At 36.0% G+C, this 18712-nt stretch overlaps 1 protein-coding gene across 5 annotated transcripts in view; it reads left to right on the plus strand.

Moving 5' to 3' along the window:
* Nucleotides 1–18712, plus strand: part of FAT1 (FAT atypical cadherin 1) — a 105947-nt gene that overhangs the window by 22072 nt on the left and 65163 nt on the right. For all 5 annotated transcript variants that reach the window (XR_001920293.2, XM_018069914.2, XM_018069923.2 and 2 more), the window contains exon 3: nucleotides 15875–16189. Coding sequence is in view for 4 of the 5 variants with exons in the window: in XM_018069914.2 (XP_017925403.1) it covers nucleotides 15875–16189 (315 nt within the window). In the remaining variant the exon portion in view is untranslated. The remainder of the gene's footprint in view (nucleotides 1–15874; nucleotides 16190–18712) is intronic.

The following is an 18712-nucleotide window of genomic DNA, read 5'->3' on the forward strand; positions in this document are numbered from 1 at the left end:
AACTGAATGTCTGCCTATATGATGGGACAGGTTACACACAGAAAATTCAGTAATTGCATTTCTTCTACCTGTTGCCTAATCTTCTACCTAGAAGAATCCCCACTGACATGATTTGCTTCCAAAATCTGCATGTTTCTTAAATCAATCATTTTGGGTGTTTATACAAAAGGCAATTTTTTGTTTTGCTGATGCAAAGAGCTTGAAACGACCTCTATACACAAGAAAGTGATCCTGCATTTTGGTTTTGAAGTTGCTGATCATAGCGCGCTTATTCGTATTTTGTACGGGACTTAAGGATGAAAAGATTATTATGTTAAAATTTCAAAATGCAAGAAGCATAATTACAGAATAGCCTTCTGATTTTAATGGTACTGGTAATGTACATGAGCATTACAGAACCACTTGAGTCATGTAGTTAAAAAAAATGAAGATATGTAACATACTGTGCTAAAAATGAATACAGAGGGAACGAATAATGTGATAAAAATGAATACAGACTTCTCATACATGTTGCCTGTAGTCCTCGTTGTATTTATGAGGGAGAGGGAGTTTGGTAGTTCAGCTTGAAAGACTTTCAGTGCAAAGAAGTTTATAATGGAATTATGGATTATGGAATTATGTATGGGATCTTTCATGTTGGTTGATACTTGTCCCCTCCATTTCTCCAAAGCTGTGAGAGTGACACCCGTAGCTCTTTCCTAGGGAAAACATCTTCATTCTACAGGGGTTTTATATTTATATTTTTTAATCCCTCTCCCCCCTTTGCCTGTAGATTTGCCATGACAGGGTATATCCTGTCTTTATGAAAATTAGAGATTGCTGTCTAATGATAAGGGTTTAATCTGCAACGAATCAGACATGTGGAAACTTCTGTCTGTGGAATTTTCTGTTTGATCTGAGAGGAGTGCCCTTGCTGTGCCCTTCCTGTAATGAAAGCAAGGTAGAGGGAATCAAAGTGATTCTAGATAAGATTGGAATGTGTGCGTTGGTTATGCCTCTATTATATTTGCTGTTGCGATTCTGGTTGTATGTGTTATTTTACTATCCAAGAGATTAACAGCATAGTTCATCATCTTAAAAGATACCTCCTTCCTTCTGTTTTGGTTGAAAGTGCTCGTTTTTTAGTGCTTAAATTCCTGAGTTAATTACTTAGGTTTGAATGTGGAAAGTCTTACTTACAAAAACAAATATTGTCAGCAACATATTGATTGTGCTATGATAATACAACAGCTTTTTGTTAATGTAAAGAATTTTACAGTATTCACTGTATCTTCTTTCTAACAGAATTTCTTTGTGTACCCTTGTGAGGAATGGATGAGAGTTTCTCTCCCTGTCTTTATTTCACAAACAGTTAATGATTAACAAATGTCCAGCTGCCTGTGCAAGGAATGTTAATTACTTTGGGAGGGGGGAAGGAAAGATGACTATGCCTTTGCATAAGAAGTCTGGTATGATAGTTCACTTTGAAGGTAGTTTGAATATTACAGTACCAATTTTAGCAGATTTATCAGAAATGGAAAAATGGCCTGTGCCTTTCTTTGATGTTTGATTATATGAATGTGCTTTTTACCTGTGCTCCTGGCTAGTACAGTAATATTTAGGTTGCCTATGTTTGTCCAGAGCATTTTAATGTAAAAAAAGATGCAAGAGGAGATAGTAATTTGTTAATAAATGGATCATTTTGTATATGGATATAGGCAAAACATAACTCAGGAAAAAAGGGATAAAAATCTAAGCAGTTCATAATACCAACTATTTCACACCATTCCTGGTCAGACTTCTGAATGGAGGCTTGTCTTTAAAGTACAGAAGCCCACAGATGAGGAACTGTGCTTGCAAATATTAAAAAAAAAATAATCTTTCAATTACCTTTTTACTTGCTTAAAAATGTTCATACCGCATGATGAAATTTTGTGGTGAAATTTTGGACTGACTTTAGTCTTTCCAGATACAGATCAGGTAGAGCAGGTAAGCGTGAGAAGGTTCAAAACTGTTAGTGAAATATGAGTTGTCAAGTTGTCATTGACTCAAGTGACACATCAGTTTTGATGTGCATTGTTTAATAAAAAGGTAAGGGAGTGATGATTACAGTGACAGCAAGATTACTGCAGATTATGTGGATTAAATGTTTCAGTGAATATTGATCCAGCATGTGATGATAGGAGGAAACGGAGTAAGAAATACATGCCATGCCAAGTCTGTAATTCAAGAGGTGAAAAAAATCCTTTGGAAACTGAGTCGTTCAGTCTAGTCAAACACAAGAATGGCCAGCATTTGAAAATATTTTGTTGACAACAGTTGTGCACAGATATGGAGATGTGAGAAGGTCACCTGATGCAACTCCATCTGGTCACTGCAGATTCTGTGAATTTCTTAAACAAGGGAAAAATCTTAAGTGGTTTGGGAGCAATTTGCATTTTGTGCCTAAATGGTCTACTACTTACCTACAATATAGTATTGTTCTTTCATTTACACTAAGTGTACTAGTGTAGACAGAGTTCATCTACATTTATTATGGCTCTATAACAAATGATTGTTGTATGGAGAGTTATTTCATCACTCATTCTCCTTGGTATTGTTACAAAGGGTGCAGTTATCTTCAGCAAAAAATGTTTCTGTGGAGAATAATTAAGAGCTTTTCCAATGGAAATTCTATCAGAGAGACTCCGTGGTCTGTTTATCCAAATGCTTGCAGGTTCTACTAGTAAGGAATAAATATAAAATGAATTAAATTTACAGAGTTTTATATTTTTTTAACTGTTAACTTGCATTCATTTCTGCTACCTTCAGTAATTTTTTTTTTCTGGAGAGTGTTGATTAAAACTGTGCAGGCAGTTATCCATTATTTATGTGACAAAGACTGAACATATTTCCCAACAAGCATCCAAGGCCCTTACAAATAAATATACTTTGGCATCTGGTAAGTCATTTCCAGTTTTCTAGTTACAAGTTTCCTTTTTAGATGTTGGGTATGGATTCTTCAGTGTGCATGCAAGAATTTGGTTACAAATGGAGGATTTCTCATTTACTTGATACAATAATCATAACTAAAGAGAATGCACATAATTTTATAATACCAAAATTATTTGACTTCATGATTCCCCTATCTTAAAATTTTTACTCAAAACCAGAGAGGTTCAGAAATATTTCTGTGTATGGCCTTGTGTTTAATTTGATTCATATGTAAAGGCAAATAAGGCTAATAAAAAAATTAATATGATAGGTACTGATCAGTGTAGAATCCCCTCTGGATATGTGAGTAGAAGTAAAGTCTGAATAAATAAATGAATACTTTGTAAGTTAATAAATCTTTGTCAGAACAAGGATGAAAATGCCTTTTGATGCCACTGGATCCCAGATGCTTTATCTCATGACTTTGTTGATTTGCTTGCATGCCCACAGGTATACCATCTCCTCTTTGTACACAAAAATCTGCTTGGAAGCAGCATTTCTGTTGACAGGAATTAAGTACCACTGTGTATATAGCTACCTGGTGTAGTAACATGAACGGCAGTGATAGCTTGATTTCCACTATTGCTCAACACGCTACCTGCCTTTTGATAAGTATCAGTATCTTTTCTTGCTTAGAGCTGGTCTGGAAATTCTCATTGTTAACCAGCAGTTTCTGCGGCTGAAAATTGTTTGGAGACTGAAAGCTGGAAGCAAAATTGCAGCACTGCAAAGCACAAACACGAGTAAATAACACACCTGTGCTAAATGATAATTTTTTGCATGTTGGTTAGTCGTGAGCCAGTGTTGCTGTGGAACACAGCTGTAACTGCTTCTTACTGCAGGGTAGGACTGCTATGTTGGACTTGTTGGGCCTTCAGTGCCACTTTTGTGGCAGTAATTCAAGGTAAGCTGCAGTTATTCAAATTGCCATCGAAAAGGGAATCTGAGAGACATCTTGTGAATGCAGGAAAAAGATTCTTGGGGTACATGGAGCAATTTTCCTTATTTAAGATGGTTATTAAACCTTGAAACTTACAGACAAAACCTATGAACTGTAAGGTTTAAAAAGTATACTTGTTGCAGAACTGTCCAGCTTTTAATAGTTTGCAGAGGTCTAAACAGCTTGATCCTTCTGGATCAACAAACCAGTTTCTGAACAATTAAATGTGTTGCTCTTGTGCATAATTGGCTTCCCATGCGTCTCATTATTTTCCTTGTAACCTCTTCTTCTGCCTAAGGGGTTCCTAGGTTAATCTGTCAACTCCAGTTAGTTTTGAAATTCCTGGGGCCATTTGCAGAGGAATTTCCCCTTCAGGGGCTCCTCATTTCCCAGTTAAATTGTTGGAGTGGTAATATTACCACATTCATTGTCAACAGTTACTCAGTGTTAAGAAGACTGATAGTGAAGGGATTTTGCAGGGTGAAACCAGAGTTCCGAAGAGCATATATGTGTATGTTTGTGTATTTATGTAAGAAATGCTTATAAACTTTACCAAAGAACATAGAAATTGATCCTTTGCATTTCTTATGCAGAAGCAAGTACGCATTCATTCTAAAAATTTGATTAAATACATTTTTCTTGGTCTTTGATGTTCATAAGTAAACAAACAGTAGACCTGTAGAATTCACTTGTTGCTGAATTACTTACATTTCAGTAGTAATTCTCTGTTGGTCATGAAAGTAACTGAATAGCATAACATTATTATCCCAAAGTATTTTCCTTAAACATGGTTTCATATTTTGATTTTATAATACTGTGTAATTGTGTTTCTTGGGACATAGTAACCCATTTTGTCTTTACCTGAAGACAAAAAACTGTCCTGAATAAGGGAGATGAGTGACCAGAGCAATGACTTGCATCAGATCCTGCAAACCTTGCTCATGTAACGCAGTAAGAGAAGCTTTTGTGGGTACTGAGAGCCCACATGCTTAGCTGAGAACCTGCTGGAAGTTTGTTCCATTTTCACTAATATTTTATAAACCTGCTGTAATGTTGATGTAGTAGTTCAGTCATGTTTTTTTAGCAAGCTTTCTCTCAAATCATGGCTGCTCATGTTAACAGCAAAACTTGCTTTACTTGCTCTCTTCAAAGAAACACAGATCATATGTGGTTGTATTACAATAATTTTTCATATTGACATAGGAGTTAACATTTCATTTCCCTAATGTGTACTCATCAGGGGGTTTTTATGTCTCTCCATACTGAGTTTTAGCAACATGGTACTGTTCCTCTGTATAGCAATTATATTGCCTGTCCAAAAGCTTGACATACAAGCAGCCTAGCTGACAAAAATAAGCTGGAGCGATTAAAATAACCATAAATGAGGCTGACAATGGGAGCTCTCTGCCATTGTCCCAAAAGATTTTTTGAACTGGAAGTAATCAGTTGCATTCTAAGGTAACCCCATCAGGGATCTTCTAATTGGGAAAATTCCCCCTCGCCAACCCCTCAGCTTCCTGAAAGGAAGTTAACAATGTTTGTGGACCTTAGCAGATTTATTGCTTGTAACCTAGACTATCTAGTACTGAATCATAGTTTCTGGACATAATATTTTATGTAGACAATTTTAAGAACATATTTTCAGAACTTTTTCATTTTATATATGGTCTAAATATTGTGTTTTCTATTCACTTGACTTTTTTTTTTTTACAAATGTGCAGAAAGCAATGTGGTAGCAACCGGAAGTTGAAGTGTTACTGCATCTAATTATTTACAATTCTTTTTTTCCCCTCATTTTTATTCTACTTCACCCATTTAACTAAGATGTGAAGAACATGTTTTCTCAGTTTTTAAAATACAGTCTTTGTTTGGTGTCTTTGTGTATGCATGTCTTTGCTTCTAAGTCTTTGTGCTATCTCTAGAGGTTTATTTAAGGCAGAGTTACTCTTAACTGTTGAATATTCTGTATTTCTTCAAATCTCTCTGTACCTACCTGGCGTATAAACTGCATGTAGCAGAGATCAATAGTGACCCTCTCTCCCTCCACTTGAACATAATTCAAATTACTACCGTATGTTCATAGCACGGAAGTGATGCATGTCAAAGTTTGGATTTGAACACATGCTGGGCTCTCTGGATGCCAAGTTTTTGTCCCCAAAAAGTGTTTTACAGAAAATGCATCAATAACTTTCTGTGCATTTACAGAAGTGAGACAGATTTGACTGGACACTGATAGTATCTGATTGTTTCACTAACTACTTGTGTGGTTGTTCCATTGGTGTCATATACAGAAATTGTTTAAATTGAAGTACAGTAGGTTTTTAAATGGAATTTGGGAAGTTTTGAAAGCTTGTGCTAATATCAGATTTACTTAGATATTGCTGCAAAACTGGATTTGGCTATATACTTCACTACATCCAGACACTTCAGTGAAGTTAAATTTGACAAATAAAACACATAATTATTTTATTATTATTGAGGTTTTACTTTGTTCAGTTTGGTTTTGTTTAGTTAAAATTTCAAATCTGTTTTGCTGATGATGGTTCCTATACTCTGTTAAGGGTGGTTTCTACATGCTCTAGAAACCAGATATGGTCTGCAGTGACGTTCTTTCCCTTCCCTCTCCCAGAACTGGTCCCTGAAAAGAGGGCAAGCAATGATGGACTCGACATGTTTGAAGGTCTTGCAACTGCTACAGTTTCATCAACTTGCTGATACTGATAATGATTTTACTTGAAACTTTCTAAGCCTTGACTTGTTAGAAAAGGAGCAATTTGTCCTTGAAATAGCAACAAGAGTTGCTTTCTATTTAACAGTCGCAGCTAAGCAAGATTTCTCAGCTGGTAGTACAAGACACAACTTGAAATGTGTGTAGCTTTCTATTTCAAAGTGCTATAAATAAAATTTAATTAAATTTTCCAGAATCTGGCTTTTGACTTATTCTAAGTATTTTTTTTATAGCTTTTCCTGAGTTAAATTTTTCCTGTGCTTTCTCTGAACCCAAAATTGTAAAGATTAAGCTTTTCATTGCCTTTCTTATAAAGAAAAAAACATTATGTGCATATATATATATATATGTGTATATATATATGTGCATTAAAAGCACCGTGTAGAAACTTACTGAATGTTAAATGTGTAAAAGCTGTAAAATATATGTGACTTGCTGTAACTATTAGAAGGAACATTTATATTGATGACATATTTTAGATGATATTACTGAAAGATTCTTGGGGTGTATATGAAAATTGTAACTCTGTAGCCGCAAATATAATTTGCTACTGACTCTTTCAAGGCTTGTATGGGGTGTGGTTTAGTTTATTTTTGTTTGTTTGGTTGGTTGGTTTGTTTCTAATATTAAAGTACAGTTAACCAGGATGCATGTAAAAGGTAAAACCACCAAATTATTTAAAAAATAAATCAGAATGTGTTAATTTAAGATTCAGATTAGGCAAAATAGAAGAATCACTGAATGGTTAAAAAGAAAAAATGAAACTATTTCAAACTAAATTGTGCATAACTGATTAATTCATATTCCTCAGACATGTTTGCAAACAAGTCACCCGAATTCTTTGAGGTATGCAAAACACAATATCAATGGTTTGTTGCCAGGTTACAGTCTTTCTAGCTGTGCCTAATTAATGCTCCTGGAGAAGAGGAGAGAGAGAAAAGCAGTGAACACCTCTTGTTCATGTATGATTAAGTGCCAAGCAATAGTTGCTAGAACTTTCTGCTCTCCTTCGGGGCTGCAACCAAGGATTATTTATATTCTGAAACAGTATAGTTTAGTCTGTGAATCTTGAGATATAAGAAGTCTGATATGTGAGTAGCTTGCATTGTCAGTGATAAGCTTTAAGTTGCTATGCAGCTGAAGAGCAAATCATATTTCTCTGGGTGACTTTTTCACTTTGTTCCATAGAGTCATAATCACATAATGCTTCCTGTTCAAAGTGCACATGTGATAAAAGTCAGGCTAGCACTTTTCCAGCTCAGTTTATTTGTCAAAAATATTGCTTCTCTTAAAAAAGAGATTGTAACTGCTTTTTAAAAGTTCACACTGCCTGCCACATGTCTTTAGTATTTTAAGAGTGCAGTGCTTCTCTTGGCATTCTGACATGTTTATAGAATGGACAAGCTGACATATCGCTTCTGCAAAAGGAATTCCATTCCTTCTTTAGGAGATTGTTTCAAGGAGTTCACAGGATGGAGATTTTGGTCTTTTCTGCCAATAATTTAAGTACTGAATAGTTCATTGTCTCTGTGGCAGGACATAAATGAAATTTTCAGTGTTTAAGAATAGTTGGTTTGTGTAGAATTAAGTCTGATGTGATATTGTGCTGTCTTCATTTTGGTTTTACTAAGTGCTTGTTACCTGACTGATCAAACAATATTAAATTTTGTTGACATTAGCATGGGATGCTACTTTAGAAGAACAGTGGGTTTGAGGCTTAGTTATCTTGTACACGCTGGTGTTTGGTAGAGGCCTGAGTTACAGTAGCTCAGCAGCCTCAGGGGAAAAGTAATTTTTTTCTTCAAAGTTCCATAGAGTTACATGTTTCAAAACCTTCAATTTATAAAATGGCATGTAGGATTGTAACTGTACTTGGCTGCTGCTTCAAGACTATAGTGATAGCTAGAAGTTATCAGAAAGTTGAGAAGTTAACAGAAACACAGAAATATTTTTTTTCAATTGCTGTAAAAGTAGAAGAAATCTGAGCTGTGATACCAACCACAATTAGTACTAGAATCACAGTTTTTACTAGTACTACAGATCGGTGTAGTACTTGTAAATAGTGCACTCCAGTCTGCTGTAGTCTGATTTATGTTGTGAGTCTGGATGCCATAATTATTAATAAATTAACTCTTTTTTTTCAAGTTACACTGCTTTTTCTTAGCATTTCTGACAAGAAAAAACGCGGAGAAAAAACACCCCGAAACCCCATGCGTAACACACAGGAACACAGTGTGTTGCACTTGCCAACTGTCCTGATTTGACTGTGCCTCTAGAAGTTACTCAGGGGGAAAAGGAGGACAAAAGAGTATGGATATGTTTGTGTTTAAGGCCTTTGAGGACTGCTGAGAAGCAGACAAGCACTGCATCTTCTCCTATGCTAGATGCTCTTTCCTGGTTTGTTGGGGTTTTTTGGGTGGTGTTTTTGGTTTTTTTAATCCTGTCAGCTCCACTATAGCCTCTGTATTCATACAGCTCAGAAAAATACTTATCGTGTCATGGTAGGTAGTAATCTAAGAAAAAAATCTAAGAAAAACAAAGCATATAAGAAGAGATGAATAGGAACAAGAAGTCTGCTAAGGAAGTCCTCTGTGTTCATCTGTGTTTGATCTGGATAGTGCTGAAGAAATGCACTGTCACTAACTTGCACTAAGAGGCAAAGTATTGGTTAGAATAGATACTATTTTAAATAAATGAGCAGAAGTAAAAATGAAGCGGAAAACACTAGCTTTGTAAATAGTCTTTGTTTTTCTGGCCTAATCTGGCTGTGCAAGTGTGGAGATTTTAGTAACAACCTGAAAACTGTCTGTTCTGACTTGTTTAACATTAGAAGCCAAAGCATGACAGTATTATATTAAATAAGAATTTACTTAAAAAAACAAACAGGCAAACCTCTAATCAACAAGGCTGATGTGATTCTTTCCTTGTTTTAACAACAACTAAGGAAAGTTTCACAAAATGTAAAGCAGAAATTTGTCTAGAAGAACTGTAAACTTCTGGGAGCTGGGGTTCTTTGGCCCTTGTTCACATAAAAAGATAATTTCATAAATATTAAGAACTTTATGGAAAATACATGCTGCTTATCTAGAGGTAGCAGAGATTCTAGTAGTAAACTGCAGTGTGTGCCGAGCATTTCCCCCAATTTTATCTTTAATTCAAAAGGTTGGGGAGGCCTTAGTGATAGTTTACCCTGCAGAGACTTACTGTTTGTTTAGAATTCAGGACAAAGTTGCAGTCTGGATTGGCGTGTTGGCAGACTTATGCCATTGAGGGACAGCAGGCCTCTCTGTTTATAACAGGTTTAATCCACTGGCTTTTAGAACTTTGATTTGAATTGGTTGTTCATTGAAGGTCATATTTGATCAAAACTTTTGTTCATGACATTCTTAAAATACTGCCTTTCCTTCTCCCCCAATTGCTTTTAAAGCAGCTGAAGAAGCTTTTTGATTTGCCGAGCTTATTAAAAGTTAGATTAATTGACTTTGTAATCAGATTTCAAGCATCGTGTTCCAGACCAGGGATTTCTTTTAGTATGTTTCAAATGTCACTCTCAGGGCAAATTCTGCTAAAGTGCATTTTCATGCTTTGCTGAGAAATGATTGCTGATTTTGATTTCCATTACAGAATCATTAATATTGTTAATTAGAGTTCCCATGGATAATCACACTTAAGGAGGATCATCCCTGGGAATTGGGAGTATTATAGTTTGAGCATTTGTTAATTAGATAGAATTGGCATACGTAAGACTGTCAGATTTGAGGTGGATTTTTGTGTTTTATTTCTGTTTTTAAGAGTGATTTTGGTTGTAGTGACTTGGGTTGTCAATTTAAATTGGAATAAATGTTGATTCTTGTTGACAGTGGGGTTAATGTGTTGATTTTTCCTCATTTTCTGTATTCAAAAACCATCCTGTTCCTCCACATTAAGTTCTGTCCAAATTCTATTCTATAGTGTTCACCTAGAAATTTTACCTTCTTTTAATGAGATTGGTAGAAAAGTCTTATTGCATCAAGAGGAAACAATATGTAGCCTAAAATTTCAGACATGAATATTATGAAATCAGCTCTGATGACCCCTTGCAGATGACTCAGAAACATTGCAACTTTTGCACTCCCCTCTGGCGGTTAGCGACTGAATTTGAATTTCTTTTTATCCTGACTACCTGAAGGGCTTCAAGATTGCATATCCAGTCAAGTGAAAAATGTTTTTGAAATCCTCTCTTCACTGTATTTTTTGAACAATAATTTTTACAAGTCTTTGGGATTACCATACATGCTAAAGATTCTCTGGTATAAGATTTCTCTACTTATCTTGCCACATAAAAAGCAAATGGTTTGTAAAAGTTAAAATTACCAGATTGCTTCAGTGTTAGGGCATGGATGGGAAATTGGATGATTAAAGATTTTCTGTGAATGGGTGAAGAATTGGAGCAGAAACTGAGCTTTTACAGCATAGAAGATCTAATAGAGGCATTTGAGCTGTACTCCCTGAATGTGCTTTGCACCACTGGAAGAAAAACAAGAAAATATTTTCTAGGAGCCAAAATATGTTGTTGAAACTGATGATATGGATCACCATTTTAATGGATCTAGATGACTGCAAGATTAAAACAAATTAACTCTTACTTAAAACTGTTCTGTTATTTGTCTTCGAATTTATAAACTCCTTGAGCGCTGAGTGCTGGCTTTCAGACAGCGCATACATGTAAAATAGGCCACTCTAGTCAGCATTTGCAAAAGCAGAAAATTGACACACCAAGCAATGACTGGTTCTAGACCTGTGGTTTGGTAGGAGAATGATCATTATCTTTGTTTAAAAAAAAAAGGAATCAGTTACATTCTGAGATTATGTTCTTTAGAAGGTATAGTAGACAACTGAAGTTTACACGCATTTATATTCATTACTGTTGCATAGAAATTAAAGATGAAGTTATTAGTGTTCTCATAAGCAAAATTAGGAAAAATTTAGCGTTAAACTTGCAGAAGCAGGAGCAATTTCAACCAGAGTAATGACAATAGGATTATGTTTTGTAATTACTGATGTAAGGTCAGGTTGTACAGTAGCACTAAAGGGGACAGTACTCCTAAGTACTCCATACAGTTATGTGCATTTAGTTTTGATTGTGTTTTGTAACATAAATGCTGATGTAGAACCAGAAGAAATTCAAGTTTTGGTAGTCAGAGCTTTCCCCCACCCCTAGATGCATGTACTGGATTGTTATCTATTCCATTTTATTGCTGGGTGGAAACAACAGGAAGAAAGCTGAGTCATATTAATAAACCATCCATGACTTCCCTCGCCATTCCTGCAGCTTTGAGCGATGAAGGAGAACTAGGTGTGGTGGCCTCTCCTCCACCCCCTCAGTGTGTGAGGGGTGAAGGCAAGCTTTTTCTCCCTATCTTCCCGTTCCCTTTTTGCATAGCTTTTATAATTCAGGAATGCTATTTTGAGTCTCCATTTTTGATATTGTCTAAGTAATCCACTTATCTATGATAGAATTGTAGAATGGTTTGAGTTGGAAGGAACCTTAATGATCATCTACTTCCACACCCCACCCATGGGCAGGGGCACCTTCTGCTACACCAGGTTGCTCAAAGAAAGCCAGACTTGAACGCTGCCAAGGAAGGGCCATCCACAAATATGAGTTTCCAAACTTGCATACACATACCTGTCTACTTCCATCTATTTTAAACTGGTTTTTTAAGTACCCTTTATGCCTCTAAAAAAAGTTCATTCGAGAATTAATCTGTTGATTAGTGTTAAACAGTTTGTTAGGCAGACATTTTTGCATAGCTGACTGATCATAAAATTGTTTGCCTGGATGCTTTCTATTTCAGTTTGGAATCATAAAGGGCACATCGAGTAAAAATTCTCATCCAACAGTTCAGGACCTGTTGGGTGAGAGACGTGAGAAAAATGAAAAAATAATGAGATTTCATGTTACTTTGACTAATGCATGCTTAAAGTGTGAATGACCCTGTAGAAAATCTGAGTCATTCTGAAAACCAGAGCTGCTGTGTTGGATAAAGAGTTGTGTTGCGTAATTTTTTCAGTGGTCAGCTGATCAGACCATTCATTGGTCCGTCAGACCATTTCATTGAACATTCCTGCAAAAGCCAATTTAAAATATACGGAAATAGCATTATATATGCAGATCTAATTTAAAATTAAAGAGTAACCAGAAGATAAAGTTGCTCATGTATGCTGTATCATACTGTTAGTCACTATCCCTATAGTCTTTTCACATATTTCTTTTTGAGATACCGTTATTTTTGGTATGGTACTTTTTTCCCCTTTATCCCTTTTGAAGTATGTGACTTAAGAGAATGGACACTTAAGAACTGACACTCTACAAAAGCAAAATAGCTTCAGACTTCTTTTTCCTTGAGGTAGGCTTTGATAACTAAGGAGGTAGAATTTGTAAATGTTAGGTGAGCCGATTGCAGGAGGAGAGCTTCATTTCCACAAGAGTCTCTTTTTATCTTTCTTTAAAATCAGTCAGGGCTATCTTAAAATTAATCTGCCACTTCTGATGCAGCTACTGTTAAGAAAGCAGGACATGTTAAATGAAAACAGTTGCTCTGTTTGGCACATAAGCCTGCCCACTCTTTTCTGCACGAATCACAAGCAATAGAGCAGCATTGCTGGCAGCCTTGCTAAAAGGTAATTACAGTCTAGTCTTGTGTTTGGTAGGACATGAAGGTTTTACAGAATTTTCCAAGGCATGCATGGAATCCACCCAGATTTAAGATGAACTACTTGTATGCCACATCCAGCATTTAGGTTTAGAAGTGAGGCCACAGTAAGTAACAAATTTATTTACTCTTAAGCAAGTCTCTTGGCTGAACTAGAAAGGTGCAAAAGGTGTAACAGGAGTTACAAAAGTAGAATCCAGGTAACTGGGTGCTCAAGGCTGTGTGTCCAGGTAACCACAGCACAAATCCAGTGACTACTGGATAGGATTTGTTTGTTTGTTTGTTTTAATAGTAAAACTGCCATCAAACAAAATATAGATACTGAGGCAGAGAGACTGGAAATGTAAAATATCAATATAAACCAGAGCTTAGTTGCTGCTGATGTTGTTCTGCAAAAAATAAAAATGGAAATTACAAAGCCGCTAGTTTGCTTTCAGGAAAACTTTTGTAGACTGCATGTAATGCGTGTATATTTGAAAATGCTTTGCCCCTCCTTTTTATTCCAGTTCTGTAGCCTTTGATACTATATTAAACCAATTTCCACACTGACATCTGGTGGTAGTTCTGTAATGCTATGTTGCTTGAAATGCTATATATGAGTATTTTGCAGGTCTAAACATTAGATTCTATTCCCTCCAGCCCTTCTAAAGTGATCTTATTGACATCTTAAAATTTTAAACTATCCTTATCAGATCTTTATGCAGCTTCCCACAAGGCAAAAAAGTAATGAATAAATGAGTAATTGCTTAATATTTTCCTCAGCCAGTATAATGCATTAAAAAAACATGTCTGTAGTGTGTGAAGAACACAATACTTAGTTAATTCCTCTCCTGAAGAACTCCTATGGAAACACAGTGGCATAGTTTTGTTGAGGTCCTATTATACTGATGGGGAATATACATATATATATATAGATAGATAGATAGATATCTGTGTGAAGTAAATGAGCTCAGAAGAAGTGCCACATCATGCATAGTCACTTTATGTGGCTTTATCCAGAGTCCAGAACTGGCTATCATGGTGATAGTTTGACTCATCTTGGCTACAATCCCGATCAGGCCTGTACGTCAGTGTAACAAACAGTAAGAGCCGTGACAAAGCCCTTCAAAATTTCCACTGAAGTGATTGCAAGGGCTTGCTCTGTTCCTCATCCTAGCATGTATCAGGTTGATTTTAAGTTCTGTTTAAAAAATGTCTTAAACCAAGACAAGCTGTAGAAGAGACTGGATGAGTTTTTTGTGCCATAGCTCAATGAATCCGTTTAATATTCTTCCCCCCCATCATAGCAATTACACCACGTTATGTACCTTTTTGACATGTGCATGTTACGGCTGTACCTGTAGAGTAAGCTGCTTATAAAAATAAAGTTGTATTTCCTCACAGTGGATAAATTCTTCAGTGAGTTCTGGCTTAGATAATCTCCTGTACTCAGCACTGGTGAGGCCACACCTGGAGTACTGTGTCCAGTTCTGGGCCCCTCAGTTCAGGAAGGATATTGAGGTCCTGGAGCAGGTCCAGAGGAGGGCAACTAGGCTGGTGAAGGGACTCAAGCACAAGTCCTATGAGGAGAGGCTGAGGGAGCTGGGGTTGTTTAGCCTGGAGAAGAGGAGGCTCAGGAGAGACCTCATCACTCTCTACAACTCCCTGAAAGGAGGTTGTAGCCAGGTGGGGGTTGGTCTCTTCTCCCAGGCAGCTATCAGCAAGACAAGAGGGCATGGTCTTAAACTGTGCTGGGGGAGGTTTAGGTTAGATATTAGAAAGAATTTCTTTACAGAGAGGATAATCAGACATTGGAATGGGCTACCCAGGGAAGTGGTGGATTCTCCGTCCCTGGAGATTTTTAAGATGAGACTGGATGTGGCACTTAGTGCCATGGTCTAGTAACCGCAGCAATGTTGGATCAAGGGTTGGACTTGATGATCTCAGAGGTCCCTTCCAACCCAGCTGATTCTATGATTCTGTGATTCTATAGGTTCAGCAGACAGATTGCTACAAAGGTTAATTTTTATTTTCTTTTCTGTGAAGTTTGAGTGAACGTAAATCAGCACACTAAGAAGGTTCATAATAATTTTTCACATTTAAGTATTTGCTCATTAATATGTATAATGGTAAACAGTTCAAGAATTTGGCATCTAAATCAGGTAGTTTAATATGATACAAAATTTACTATATTCACTGATGAGTAAAGAGGGTCATTCAGGTCCCAAAAGGTTGTGAATTACACATTAGATTTAATCTTTTAAGCAAAATAACTTTTATGAATAGTGTTAACTAGTCTGATAAATTTCAAAGTATTTTGGAAAGGAAATCAAGTAATTTATTGATTTAATATGTAATGCATAATTGCTGAGAATTGATGTTTTATTTCTTTTAGCTTTGGGTTAGCCTTAGTATTTTTGTCTGTGTATATTAACACATATTTTAGAATCAATGGTGGTTATTTTGAACTTGTATTCATTTTTATTTATTCATTTATTTAAAGTTGTTGCTTACTCTATTTTTATACATTTCTGCATATTTATTGGACATTTTCTACTTCTCTTTCTTCCTATTAAACAGGTATTATTGAGACTGCAGATCGCCTGGATCGTGAGACTACTTCACATTACTGGTTAACTGTTTATGCAACAGACCAAGGTGTTGTGCCTTTATCATCTTTCATTGAAATCTACATAGAAGTTGGGGATGTTAATGATAATGCTCCTCAGACCACAGAGCCAGTTTATTACCCAGAGGTCATGGAAAATTCCCCTAAAGATGTATCTGTTATTCAGATTGAAGCATTTGATCCAGATTCTAGCTCAAGTGAAAAATTAACCTACAAGATTACAAGTGGAAATCCACAAGGATTCTTCTCAATAAACCCCAAAACTGGTAAGTACAATACAGTGTTTTATTTTATGTATTGATAAATTAGTGTATTTGCATAAATACATAAATCAGATAAAATCAAGATCTTTGATTTAACATTGTAAACAAGCTTTCACAATAGTTAGAGTTAACCTAGTATCTTGGGCTGTGCCAATATTAGTAAGTTATACAAACATGTGGAAGAGGATTTGAGAGTGAAGCACTTGGTTCAAAGTACTTGACATCAACATCATGCGTGTTTTGTAAAGGCTTGGTTCCGAGTAGCTCCACTCTAGACTGGTCAACGTCCATTTGCTTTTGTAGTGCAGTAAATATACAGTAAAAATACATATTTTAGCTTAGTTTCATCCACATTGGTTTTAGCAGTCTCAGTCTTCAAAGCTTCATGTAGAGGTTTTTTGTCAGGCTTTTTTTCTTTTTTTTTGGTGGGGGTGAGGTAGACTTAGTCTAAGCAAAATAAGCCATTTATTAGCATCAAACTCACTTGTCCCACAGTCAAAAGGGACTTACTTCTTAAGAAACTGTTGCTGGTGTAAGAAAAACAAAATCTGGAAGATAATTTTCAGAAATGGTTGTTATGTAATGAAAAGAAAGAGTGGTTTAGTGGTTGTTTGGAAAGCTTCAGAAAAAACACACTGAGGTTTTAACAGGAGAGTACAAATATAAGAACCTGAATATAAGTACCTGAATTGTGAATACTGAAATGTGTGTAGCAGAGAGATACAGGAAACAAATAAAATAATCAGTCTTAACTGAAGCTACACAGCAATTTTGAAAACATTGTAAGAGTTGCCTACAATCCCTTGCTTCTGAATGAGCGTAGAAAAAGTAATACATATACTGGATGGTTTTCCCACAGATCCTTTTTAAGAGTAAGGAAAAGTTTTGTTTTATTTGAATAATATTTTGCTGATTTGGGCACAGCTTAGCTTTTTGTATGTTGTGTTTAGGTATTATTTCACAGAAAAAATTATGAGAGATGCTTTTGATTCACTCAGCCAGATTTTTTTTTCTCGCAATTCAGAGATTTTTAGATTAGAGGTGCTGTAAAGGTGTAGAGAGTGACTTTAATCTGTAATAAACCCAGTAAGTAAAAGGGAACCATATTAATTTAACTCTTGCTCATTCATGGAAGGAACTTAGGAGGATTCAAAGAAGCAAAAATGGAGTGAAAAGTATGTTTTGAAGGCTGGGTTGACATTATGGCCTTCATTCTGTTTCGTAGTAATGTTGGCTCAGGGTATGAGAGACTTATGTGCTCTATCAGCTGTAATTGCTGTGTCAGCAAAGCTCTGAGGGCAAACACAGGTATGTTGTTTGGGTTATTTCTGACAATAACTTCTTTGTCAGCATGTGCTGCATCTGCTTGTGAAGGTACTGCCAAGAGAGACATATGAAATGGCTATAGCAACAGAAGATCTTTAGCATAGTTAAAGCCTAAATACTAAATTGACAGAGTGTTGGTTTTATGAAAAAGGCAACCGGAGAAGTAAAACGATAAAAATTCAACTGCAGCCTAAACTGTGTGCTTTATTTTTTATTTGTTTTTCTCTGTGTCTCTGTTTTCTCTCATTTTACATGATGTAAAAGGAAAAAAAAAAAATCTTTTCTGTCCACTTCCTCACCATGTCTGATTTTGAAAGGATTTTGTAAAGATTTTTTGTCTGCTACGTTGATCTTTCTTGTTGTCTCCATTGCTAATACTGATAAAAATAGGAATAAAATTGCCTTTGAGTTGCCTGGGAAGAACTAAGTGACTGCAGTATTCAAATTGCAAGTGAACATAAACACTACCTACATTCATTTATTCTTTATTGTATATAATTGGCCAACTATTTTTGGTTGCTCTGTCCTTAATTTTCCTGTACCTTGTTTTATCTTCCTCTTTTTTTCTGGTTCTTTCCTATCCCTTTCAGCTTTCTGTATCATTATGCAGCATTTTCAAAAATGTGATTTGGAAAAAGGCACTTGCGTGCCTCCCTTGCTGAGGTTTTGAGATAAAGAAACATCTTTATTCCTATTTAATGGATGGAAGAATTAGGGCATTGGGAGATTGTGACTTGTCTTCAGACAGAGTTTGTAGTTTTCCACGTCAGTAGCTTACTGCCAATCTCATTTATGATAGAAAGGGACCTTGAGGGAACCCAACACACTAGAAGGTGATGTGAAAAGGAACACTTAATAGAAAAGTAATAAAGATTTTCTGTCAAGTTTCTTACCTGACTTTCTTGTGGCATGCATACTGTAGAAGCGAGCAGTCCTTCTCAGCTCAGTATTAAAACCAAAAAAGGATAACTGAAAATAATGAACTAATTATATTTCAGGACACAAGCACTGAGAAGAAAAGAATCTCCCTCTGATTTATATTCAGCTGTAGAATTTCCCCCACCCCCCAATATAATTAAAGTCACAGGGGCAGGTATTCACCTATCATGCGCCATTCATATTACCCTTCATTGCCCCCCTTCATTGGTGTCTACGACAGCTACAGTTGTAATGCTAGATAGAGATATTAAACATAGGCAG

This window comes from Manacus vitellinus, unplaced genomic scaffold (assembly GCF_001715985.3).
Source record: "Manacus vitellinus isolate BGI_N305 unplaced genomic scaffold, ASM171598v3 scaffold_0_pilon, whole genome shotgun sequence".
Lineage (NCBI taxonomy): Eukaryota > Metazoa > Chordata > Aves > Passeriformes > Pipridae > Manacus > Manacus vitellinus.